At 40.8% G+C, this 12345-nt stretch overlaps 1 protein-coding gene across 2 annotated transcripts; it reads right to left on the reverse strand.

Annotated features, from left to right (window-relative positions):
- Positions 1-42: 42 nt before the first annotated feature.
- On the reverse strand, positions 43-12048 carry LOC127662741 (BRD4-interacting chromatin-remodeling complex-associated protein-like). Of its 2 annotated transcripts, XM_052154045.1 has the most exons (13): positions 11958-12048; positions 9590-9656; positions 9374-9416; positions 9000-9065; positions 7322-8770; positions 6949-7176; positions 6343-6826; positions 4939-5069; positions 4702-4763; positions 3740-3888; positions 3516-3610; positions 3294-3396; positions 43-2974 (listed from the first exon to the last, which is right to left on the reverse strand). In XM_052154045.1, the coding sequence occupies exons 2-13, from the start codon at positions 9628-9630 to the stop codon at positions 2337-2339; spliced, it is 3489 nt and encodes a 1162-aa protein (XP_052010005.1). In that variant the 5' UTR covers positions 9631-9656; positions 11958-12048; the 3' UTR covers positions 43-2336. The 2 variants fall into 2 exon arrangements, with proteins under 2 accessions (XP_052010005.1, XP_052010006.1); XM_052154046.1 differs by lacking the exon at positions 11958-12048 and having other exon boundaries at positions 43-2971; positions 9590-9679.
- Positions 12049-12345: the final 297 nt, after the last annotated feature.

Here is a 12345-nt window from a genome sequence, read left to right on the forward strand (position 1 = left end):
CACACAATACACATACAGTTTCACTGTTTATTACTTGCAAAGTCATGATTCAATAAATAGTCTATAAATATGTTAAAAAAAAAAAAAAAAAACTTTTCTCACCTCAATGAGATTGGCTCTAAAGTTGGCTTAATCATCAGTAGTGACTTTTCTTGAAGTGATTCTTACAATCTGGTACCGCAGGTTTAAGGCCTCTTTAGTGTGGCATCAGAACAATCTGCTTGTCAGATGTACTTTTGGATCAGCTAACACGCTACATGTTTCAGTCTCGGAGTATAGTACAAAAATCATATCAAGCTAAACGTCAACACTATTAGGGCCAGTCACAGTATTTAACTTGTGATATTGGCAGCTTCAGGGGCGTGTTCTGAAAGGCTAGTGCATAGCATCTGTCATGGTAACGATAAAAAAAGCAAAGACTTTTCAGTCATGTTGGTCGCATAAAACGTGGACACTCAACGTGAGCACAGTATTTGTAATGCACATCACATTTCACAACTAAATACTAACCAGGGCACGCAAACACTTGTTTGGGAACAGTACTGTTCCATTACTTTATGAAGTAATCACCGCTGGTATAATGTGAGCATGACATCATAGTAGATTGTCAAGTAAAAAAAAAAAGAATGCAACTACTCCAATATCACATTTGTCAGTGTCTGGATGTTTGCAGATGATACTGCTTTAGGTTTTGGTGAACTATATAGTCTGTATTCTCACAGTAAGTGCAGATTGTTGGCCATGTTCAGAGTGAATGTTGCATTTATATAGCGCTTTCTCTGACACTACACTCAAAGCACTTTACACAGTGAACAGGGGACTCTCCTCAACCTCCTCCAGTGTGCAGCATCCACCTGGATGATGCGACTGCAGCCATAGTGCACCAATACACTCACCACACACTAATTATTGGTGGTAAGGAGAGAGTAGAGTTATACAGCCAATTGATGAATGGAGATTATTAGGAGACCATGATTGATAAGGGGGAATTTGACCAGGACACCAGGGTTACACCCCTACACTTTTACAAAAAGTGCCCTGGGATTTTTAATGACCACAGAGATTCAGGACTTCGGTTTAATGTCACATCCGAAGGACGGTGCCTTTTTACAGTATAGTGTCTCTATTACTATACTGGGGCATTAGGACCCATACAGACTAAAGAGTGAGCACCATCTGCTGGCCTCCCTAACACCTCTTCCAGCAGCAACCATTGTTTTTCCTCAGGAGGTCTCCCATCCAGGCACTGGACAGGCTCAACCCTGCTTAGCTTCAGTGGGCAACCAGACTTAAACTACATGGTGATATGACTGCTCAGTGATCAGAACACATCAACAAACTTTGAACAAAGGAAGTCCATAGAATTGAGGCACAACCATATATTTACAACCATCTGCTACTTATTGCTTATGCGTTTACATCTCTCGAGAGATCTTTGTCTTAAATCTCAGTGGGAATAATGCAGCTAATAGCAGTGACGGGATAAGGCATACAATACATCTGCCAGTTGCTTAATGAACATCCTGTTGCACGCTTCACCTTTTCTATCTGTATTTGAGAATTAATTTCTTAAGATCTAGCTGGTTTTGCTGGTGATATCAGAATGAAAGAGGGCATATGTTCTTTGGGGATAAACAAACTGGAACAGACATCATTTCATGTGTATTGTCTGAGCATGAAATGTAGAGCTTTTGGTGTGGACTCAAGTCATCAGAGTTTGGTTTGTTTGATTGGTATTTTTCCTACTGTGGTCAAGCAAGAGAATTTGCTGTGGGGGTAATCTCTTATTTGCTGATTAAGGCAATTTTCACACATCAAGGCGGTTATCCCAGTTTGCTCCCACATGAACTGTACGCCAGACAATTGTTTTCAAGTGTACTTGGGTTTGGTCCTTTGGTGAGCACCGAGTTTGGGGAAATAAGCTTTAAACCAAACAAACCTTGAAGTCAAACAGACTGGGACCCACACCAAAAGTTTGAGTGTGTAAGACAAACCACTGTATCACACACAAATAAAAGAAGGCATACATATACAACCAATTTACACTTGTTTTTTTGGCTCTCTTCAAACTGATAGAGGCAATAAATTAATGTCTTGAATTAATTTAAACCTGTATACATCAAATAAATTAAACAAATTTGCTGAATATTTACACAATAATAATGACCATATAAATGATTTAAAAACATTTTCAGGTCCAATTAAATCAGAAAATGTAATGAAATATGTCTGCTGGATGAGGATTGCAGGATGTGTGGGCCATATATCCAGATAAAAGAAAGACAACAGACTTGTGAGGCTCTACCTTTTATATAGTACAAATATTTATCTCCGTCTCATAGCTGTCCTTCAAGCATGCTGCTGAAAGCCCGATCCAATGCGTTAGGCTGTTGAGTCGTCTGTTTTTCATCTACAGGAGAACCTTGCAGCCTTTGCAGCTCCAGGATGCTATCTAGAGCACTTTGCAGGTGTCCACACAGTTCCCCGTCATCCACCAGTGCGGGCAAACTTGGAGGGTCCACCTCTAAAGCAGCCAGCTTGTTCCTTTTCAACACTGGACTGCACTGTTCTGGAAGTAAGTCATCCACACTTGGAGTTACATAGTTTGGCTTGGCCACAGAATCTGAAATGTTCTGCAAATCACTACCTGTCCTGCTTGTTTCCATGTCAGGATTCAATCTCACCTTGGGTAGCTGATCAGGCCACAGATCATTTTTGATATCTTGAGCATTTGATAAAGGAAGCTTAAGGGATTCCCCTTTCCCCTTCATGTCTCCTCCATTTGTTACCTGCCCACTGAAGTTTCGTTTGTAGCCATAGATGCTGGAGCGGTATGTCTTGAGTCCAGGAGGTCTGTCAGATTGCAAGGCCCATGATGGCGGCGATGAAGGACCGCTAAAATGTCCAGCCTGGACTGTCGACACTGTGCTATGTTGAGATGAGTTCTTATTCCAGGTAGCCAGGAAGGACTCTGCTGAACCACCAAAATAATAAAAACTGCTCACCATTTTAGGTTATGGTACACATAATATGTGCAGGTAATGTGTCTAAGGCAGGGCTATTCAGCTACGCTCCTGGAGGACCATCATTCTGCAGAGTTTAGTTCCAACCCAGATATTACACACCTGCCTGTAATTTTCAAGTAATCCTGAAGACCTTGATTAGCGTTGAAGGTAAAATCTGCAGGACAGTGGCCTTCCTGGAGTGGATCTGAACAGCACTGATTTAAGAATTTACTTGTACAAAAGAAACGTGTGAAATGGAGACACTTGCAGAATCTTGTGCTTTGTTACCTGGATCTCTTCTAGCTCTGCGTCTGTCCTCCCCCAGCAAGTGTCTCTCTGACTGAAGAAACAAACGCTCTAGCATCACCATCTCTGCTGAAGGACTCTCCTGCTAAAGAAAGCAATAAAAACTCAGACCTGCCTCTTATATTACATGAACTTCAAAAGAAAAGCTCTTAGATTAGTGGAGGACACCAGAATTTGTCAATGAGGCGTAGTACAGTCTGTTACCTGAGATCCAGCCAGAAGAAGCTGCCTGTACTTGTTCAGCATGTCTGTGATTTGTTCCAACAGCAGCACTGAAATACACTCAAACTGCTTGTCCACTGCACAAAGAGTGACAGATCCTTTCATCATGATTGTTTACTCTGGAGTTTATTACAGGGACAACAATTGTGGAAAATCTCTAAGAAAATGCTAAATTAGGATAACTTCCTTGCTAGAATAATTATAACCTGAGATAAAGTCAGCCTGGCTGGGCAGTGATCTAGCACAAGTATGATAGGGCAACAAATGCCTCACAGCATCTTCTACTGAAACAAATGGAACTGAAGTGTTTGGGTTGTGGACAGCACAGTGGTCCAAAAACAGCTGCTGTTTCACCCTGAGAATAAAACACAAATGCACATGCAAATTAAGTATTGTGTACATTGACATATTTACTTTGTAGACTGTCCATGCCTGTCCACTAAGTGGTCATACACCACAAGGATCTGAGTTAGTCTACTTGGTGCTTGTTCAGAGGCCTAGTGCAGTGTTTTCAAACCTTCCTTGAGGCAACCAACAGTACACTTTTTTTTATGTCTCTTTTAATGGATTTTTTTCATTTGGAATTTATTTAAATTTATTGAAACCTGATTTATTTCATCAGCTTGTTAGTAGATGTTAGTAGAGTACTCCAAGACCTGAAATGGTAAATTGTCTGCACTTATGTAGCTTTTTTTTAAACTAGCGTTTTTCAAAGCGTTTTACACTGCGACTCATTCACACACACAATGATGGCAGAGCTGATCCTGATTCCTTCCTCAACTGTACTGCCTTGGAACTTCTTTCATACATCCCCAAGCAGAGATGGTCTGGCTCTCCAGAGTTTTCATAACTTGCAGTCCCCAGTGGGCATGAAAGCTTATTTCACCATAGGCAAGGCCACTATGTTGGCTTTATTCAAGGGTTTTTCTGTTTAGAACATTTGCACTGTGGCTACTGTAGCTGGGCTCCTCTACACACATTTACCAAATTCTTTCTGAAAGATGCTGTGTCATTGGTGCTTCTACGGTCTGTTACACCTGAGGAGTTTTCCATAGTTAGAACTGTAGATACCAAAGTAACCTTACATGTTGCTGAAGCCATAATGACGTAAATATCTCTGTAGAGGCAATATAACAGGATGCTACTGAACAAGTGTATTTTTACTTACCCGTGTTGCCTTTTTGCAAGTGTAAGTTTTTCCTCTTTCTCACCCACAAATGCAGAGGGTTTCTGAGATGAGAAAATAATGTAATCACACATAACTCATAAATATAATAATATCACAGTGCTTAATGGATTCTATTATATTCTTTTTTTTTTATACCTGAATAACATCAATATCAAATCTCATGAGATCTAGCATGATCCCCCTAAAATTTTCAATGGTATATTTAAGATATTTTACCTCTATATTCTTCTGGAGTGCTGTGTAGGTGTCTGTGCCCTGAGAGTGCAGCCTGGACACCATTTCCTGTAAATCATGTTGGTCCGAAAAAATGTTTCCACTGTTTGTTGTCACACATGTGAATGTGAGCTCTGTGAGGATATGAGAGGATAATTTGTACATTGTGGAGACTACTGGCCCTAATTTAAGAGCGTTATGTCTTAAGTGCGGCACTATGCAATATGTCATATGTTCAAAGTCAGTGGGCATGGCCATGAAGTCTAAGCAACAAGTGGGTTGGCGAAGTTGCACACGTGAAACGCTAATGGATTGGGTCAAGTGCAATTGAATTCTTCTCCAGGTTTTGCACCATCGGCAACCTATAATCCTGTATATCTCATTTCCTGTGAAGCAACATAGATATAAGTGAAGACAGCCTATCCATAAGAAATTGGTACTGTAAATGGGGTGTACGCAATGTATTAGAAAAATAGAAATATGGACCATTTGTGTCTCAACGTTCTTTTGCGCAATAAGTACATCCTTGCTGTGAACTCTGTTCCATTTTGTCTGCCATCATTCCAGTGCTATGGTGGTCAGCGCTACCGAGGATGTTTGTGTTTCCTCCTGCCTCGAGGAGTCCCCTTCTCTGTCACTGTATTATCAGCAGCACTGATCCAGACCATGTTGTATGTGTTCTCTATTGCCCTCTCTGCTTACCCGTGACTCACTTGAGGTGAAGGGATGGTTATGTGACACTCTCATTGTTTTGTAATTTATATTTGTTATGTATTTACTGTTTTCCATTTCATTTCTACACAGCATCCTTGAGATTTTTAAAGGTGCTATACAAAATTAACATATTAGTATTACTATTAATAATATTGATCTACTGACACACAAATCTTTACTAGTATTAAAAGTAATCAATAGCTTTTTGAAATAATCTGCTGGTGGAACCCCCGAACTGCAAGTGCAGGAACTGAGTTTAGACTTTGTGGCGATAATAGATGTGGTTTTCATTCTTAGTACAATGACCTATTTTTAAGAAAAATAGCAAATTGCGCTTTGTGACACCTCATTAACATACAGTAAACCCACAGTTTGCATCCATACACCCACAGATAGTGCAAGTATTCCCACCCATTCTACTTGTGCTGGCTTAGAACTCATGAAAACTGGATTAGATGCAGCTCATGGTTGGTGTGCATAGCACTGCGCCTAATGTGGTCATGAAATTTGAGCCCTCTGTTTGTTTATTACAAGCACAAAATGAAAAATGTAAAAAAGTAACCACTTTTTTCTGCTATATATAATTTTCTGTATGCCATTTGTGATGAATTTAATGCACTTTCTACGAAAGACTATGTTTAGTTCTTCTATCATAGCTAATCATATTAATTCTGATGGCAAATAAAAAATTACCCCTGTCTGATTCACTTCTCTGCTGATGATACTCCTGGGCTGTCGACTCTGGGATTCCACTGAGCTCAGTTAATCCATGAGTTTGCTGCAGTGTCACAAACAACTCTTCTGAGGAAGAGGAAGGTCTGTTGGTCTTTTCTGACCCTTCCTCACTCTGGGGGTCAACAACAACAGCCATTGACATAGATGGATCCAAACACTGCTTTTGTGACACTGGGGTTGTAGAACACGTGATGAAGGCTGCGCCTGTGGCCTTTACAGAGCACTGGCCAATAGGAGGTGACATCAGTACTTCACTGTGCTCTGAACCAGGGTACACTGGCATAGGCAAATCTTCACACTCAGACAATGAATGTGAGAAAGTCTCAGATGAAGCCAAACATGTGAGTGTATGGTCAGCAAGGGCTGGAGATATGTGGTTGTCCATTTGCACAAGCAGAGTTCCTTCCAAGGACTCGTGGGTAACTGATGGTTTAAGTGCATGCTGAAAGGAAAAACATTTGTTACTGTAATGGATAATTATTGATATGTTGTACGTTACTGTCTCATTTATAATACTTAAATGGCTTGAGAGCTGTTGACTGAACACATTTTGATTTACAGTACCTGTTGGGGATTGCATGTTAAATTCTGATGAGGCAATAGGTTATGCTTTCCTTCTGAAAATTGATGTTCTTCCCTTTGGGTGATCAGTTGTAGGGATAATGACATAACTGGCTGAGGAGTACAAGTTAGATTTGGTGTTGACTGTAGAAGAGTTGATACTGGAGAAGGCTGAGAGTGATTTTCCACAATGGGGGCTTCCACTGAAGCTGGGGGATGCAATCTGCTCATCTAATGTATAGAGCCACATAATAACAGTAAACAAATGTAATGAACCCCCAAAAAACTTTCCTTTAAAAATGGAATTATAACAAATGAGATAATGTTTAATAATGTTTATGCCATGCAAGGCAGAAAGTGAAAAAGATTTACTCACTTGTAGTGGTTCATTGGCTTTCCCCCCATCTGCTGTTGTTCTCTCATGCAAGAGAAGCATTGAACTTTGGGTAAGATTCAGTTTCCCTTCAGATCCCCTTGCTATAGCTCTCTGTGTTGGAGGCACAAAGGGCTGTCCATTCAAGATTGGTGTGGTGATCATTTCAGGGATAAGTATACTAGTATTATTAATTTCATTATTAAGCAATTTACTCTGGTTCCCTACAGTTGGGCTTTGAACTACAGAACCATGCTTTCCATGCACTTGAGATGGATAGGTGCCTGCTAGCTCCTCTGGCATCTTGAAGGCTGTAGGCTGGGTTGACTGAATTGGCACGGATCCTGACAGGACAGACCCTTGTTTAAGGGTGAGTTGTCGAGTTGGGGAGGTGAAAATTGGGCTGAAATTCATTTGCCTTGGGTATACAGTCAAAATATGAGAGCTGTCAACAAGATGCCCTTCATTGGGTTTGTTAGATACCTGATTGCTTGGTGTACTAAGAAGACATATTGGATTGCTGGTAGACTGGATCGTTGTTTCAGGAGTTTGGCTTGGGAGAAAGAACTGGCTTTGGCTCTGAAAAGGACCTTGGGGCTGAATGACAATGGAGCCTCCCTGGCTGACCACATGCAGGCTAACAGGTTTCCCTGCTTGTGGTGGGAAGGACTGCTTTGAACGTACAGAAGGGGACAAGACATTCGGTGATGAACTTGTTGGGATGAAGGTAAGTCCTGGCAGTTGTTTCTGTCCTGCTGGCTTAGGACTGATCTGTACAAGCCTAGGCTGGATATTGACTTGTAACTTAGGCTGAATAGGCAGAGGTGTTTTCTGTAGCATGACCCCTGGAGGAGAAATTGTTCTAACTGTGGAGGCCAACATCTGGCAGCGTACAAAGCTTGGCAGGGTCTTCTGGATGATCATGCTGGAGCCTTGGGCTGTATTAAGAGAAAAGGATGTCTCAGTTGAAGGTGTAGGGAAGACATTCCCAGGAAGCTGATTCATTAACTGGGTCCCTGGGGGTTTTAGTGAGGGGCAACCTGGGCCAACGGCTAACAAAGATGGCTGAGGAGGCTCTACTGCTATTTGAGTGTCCTTTGTTAAAGAGACCAAGCCAGGGATGGTCAGTGGTTTGGAGAAATATGGTGCAATCAAAGGGAGTGATGCATCAAATAGACCAAGTTTGAAAGTTTCTGCTGTCTGGGCAAGTCCTGTTTCTAATGTTAGCGTGTGCTCAGTGATGTCTGCCTCTTGAAGACTCTGCTGGAGGATGTCACAGAACTCCTTCTGCTGTGATTCCACTGATTGGACATTGGGAGCTTCTTGTGCCTCTTCGGGACCGACACTTCCTTCTGGTGATTCCAGCAGTGCCTCCTCCAGAAAGGTGAGATCCACAGAGCCAGAGACAGATATGTCCTGAGAATTAGCATCATCTGCTAATGAGGCAGGGCTCTGGAAAGCAAAAATAAAAATTACAATAAACTAAGTATTATAAAGGTATGTTATACTGTTAAAGGAAAAATCATACAATTAACTAATGCTTAAATTAATCTATGGAAACCTTTCAAATCCTTTTTTGACAATACAAAGTGACTTGCTAGACAGGCATGCAAAAGGTTTGAGAATCTCCTTTTAAAACAACCGTGTTCTCTCCTCCATGGAGAGTGAGGTCTAAACTCACTGGAGTGTCTGTGAAGAGTGATGGCTCTCCAGAGGATGAATTAATGAGTAATTCTCCACTTGGCAGCTGTTTGAACAGAAGGGAGGAGGGACAGTTAATCCCATGGGGTAATTTTAAGGATATTTTATCAGTGCCCAAAAATGAACACCCAAATGTGTTTCTTCATTTAAGTTTCTCCAAGTAAGATCCCTCTACATGGCCTAACATTGTATGGTTCTTGGGCATAACTTAAAAGTGGCATGAAAACATTGAGATGTTTAAATTTTCCAAATTATTACCACAGCTGATACAAGTTTTGATACAAGAGAAATTGTCATTTTTTTATTTGAAGAGTTTGAAGATCAGTTAATAATAATATAATGATCTGTTTATACCTCAGTTGTCCCATGAAGAAACTCATTCAGGGCTTTAGGGTCACTATATGAAAGAGAGAGAGAAAGAGAGAGAGAGAGAGAGAGACTGTCAATAATATTCCTGGTTAAACGATTTGGGCTAAAAATCTTGAATGCAAATGATTTTCATTCTATTTATATAAAACATAAAAACATTCCTTAAAGAAAATTCTATTTACTGGTTTTATAAAAACTTACCACAAAACATCAAGTAAACAAGTGCCATCTTCATCCTCCATGTCAACCAAAAAAGGGGGAAGTTGGACTGGAATTACAAAATCAAAAGAAAATGTCTAACAATTAAATTCAAGTATGCTTGGATTTGTATATTTTTACTCATTGTGGTTAAGTTTGCAAACAAGTACATGCATCATATGGTATAAACTCCTAATAATATGGCAGTATTGTGTTCATCGCAATACTTCAGCAAGGAGACAAAAATTGAAATGCAGTGTTCAAACATTTCTACAATCTCTCTCTATAGAATATATTAAATGAGATATATTGGGGGCCTGGGTAGCTCAGCGAGTATTGACGCTGGAGTTGCATGTTTGAATTCAGGGTGTGCTGAATGACTCCAGCCAGGTCTCCTAAGCAACCAAATTGTCCCGGTTGCTAGAGAGGGTAGAGTCACATGGGGTAACCTCTTGGTCACGATTAGGGGTTCTCGCTCTCAATGGGGCATGTGGTAAGTTGTGTGTGGATCGTGGAGAGTAGCATGAGTCTCCACATGCTGTGAGTCTCCACGGTGTCATGCACAGCGAGCCACGTGATAAAATGTGCAGATTGACTGTCTTAGAAATGGAGGTAATGGAGACTTGTCCTCCGCCACCCGGATTGAGGGGAGTATCTGTACCACCACGAGGACCTACTAAGTAGTGGGAATTGGGCATTCTAAATTGGGAGAAAAGGGTATATATATACAGGTCCTTCTCAAAAAATTAGCATATTGTGATAAAGGTCATTATTTTCCATAATGTCATGATAAAAATTAAACTTTCATATATTTTAGATTCATTGCACACCAACTGAAATATTTCAGGTCTTTTATTGTTTTAATACTGATGATTTTGGCATACAGCTCATGAAAACCCAAAATTCCTATCTCAAAAAATTAGCATATTTCATCCGACCAATAAAAGAAGTGTTTTTAATACCAAAAAAAGTCAACCTTCAAATAATTATGTTCAGTTATGCACTCAATACTTGGTCGGGAATCCTTTTGCAGAAATGACTGCTTCAATGCGGCGTGGCATGGAGGCAATCAGCCTGTGGCACTGCTGAGGTGTTATGGAGGCCCAGGATGCTTCGATAGCGGCCTTAAGCTCATCCAGAGTGTTGGGTCTTACGTCTCTCAACTTTCTCTTCACAATATCCCACAGATTCTCTATGGGGTTCAGGTCAGGAGAGTTGGCAGGCCAATTGAGCACAGTACTACCATGGTCAGTAAACCATTTACCAGTGGTTTTGGCACTGTGAGCAGGTGCCAGGTCGTGCTGAAAAATGAAATCTTCATCTCCATAAAGCTTTTCAGCAGATGGAAGCATGAAGTGCTCCAAAATCTCCTGATAGCTAGCTGCATTGACCCTGCCCTTGATAAAACACAGTGGACCAACACCAGCAGCTGACATGGCACCCCAGACCATCACTGACTGTGGGTACTTGACACTGGACTTCAGGCATTTTGGCATTTCCTTCTCCCCAGTCTTCCTCCAGACTCTGGCACCTTGATTTCGAATGACATGCAAAATTTGCTTTCATCCGAAAAAAGTACTTTGGACCACTGAGCAACAGTCCAGTGCTGCTTCTCTGTAGCCCAGGTCAGGCGCTTCTGCCGCTGTTTCTGGTTCAAAAGTGGCTTGACCTGGGGAATGCGGGGATGTTTCTACTCCAGACTCAGTCCACTGCTTCCGCGAGGTCCCCAAGGTCTGGAATCGGTCCTTCTCCACAATCTTCCTCAGGGTCCGGTCACCTCTTCTCGTTGTGCAGCGTTTTTTGCCACACTTTTTCCTTCCCACAGACTTCCCACTGAGGTGCCTTGATACAGCACTCTGGGAACAGCCTATTTGTTCAGAAATGTCTTTCTGTGTCTTACCCTCTTGCTTGAGGGTGTCAATGATGGCCTTCTGGACAGCAGTCAGGTCGGCAGTCTTACCCATGATTGCGGTTTTGAGTAATGAAACAGGCTGGGAGTTTTTAAAAGCCTCAGGAATCTTTTGCAGGTGTTTAGAGTTAATTAGTTGATTCAGATGATTAGGTTAATAGCTCGTTTAGAGACCCTTTTCATGATATGCTAATTTTTTGAGATAGGACTTTTGGGTTTTCATGAGCTGTATGCCAAAATCGTCAGTATTAAAACAATAAAAGACCTGAAATATTTCAGTTGGTGTGCAATGAATCTAAAATATATGACAGTTTAATTTTTATCATTACATTATGGAAAATAATGAACTTTATCACAATATGCTAATTTTTTGAGAAGGACCTGTATATATATATATATATATATATATATAAACTATTCTGATTCATATTAAATAATCTATGTTTTGTAATGTAGCTTAACTCCTTATTCTGGTGGCTCCATTCAGAGAAGGGAAAATGAGTGTGTGGGCACTTCATTGACTGGACTTTAGAGACTGGCTGTGAGAAAACAAGGCATCTGGACACATGTTTCCAAGCAGGAACATCATCAGTCCTGTAGGTTTAGGGCCTAAAGGAAACATGAAATGTACATGAGATTATTAAAAGGTCTTTGTGTTACTAATGGCTTGACTTTATAAATATACAGATTAGCATCATGTAATGCAATGTTATAAAACACTGTAATGTGAATGTAAATATAGGCAGTTGCTACCTTAAGGAGCTTTTTCTGTCTGACTCAAGCTTTTCACATTAATTTTTAAATGAGCTAGAAATATCATGCCTGTGCAGATGGGGAGGGAACACTACTT

The sequence above is a fragment of the Xyrauchen texanus genome, chromosome 22, assembly GCF_025860055.1.
Source record: "Xyrauchen texanus isolate HMW12.3.18 chromosome 22, RBS_HiC_50CHRs, whole genome shotgun sequence".
Lineage (NCBI taxonomy): Eukaryota > Metazoa > Chordata > Actinopteri > Cypriniformes > Catostomidae > Xyrauchen > Xyrauchen texanus.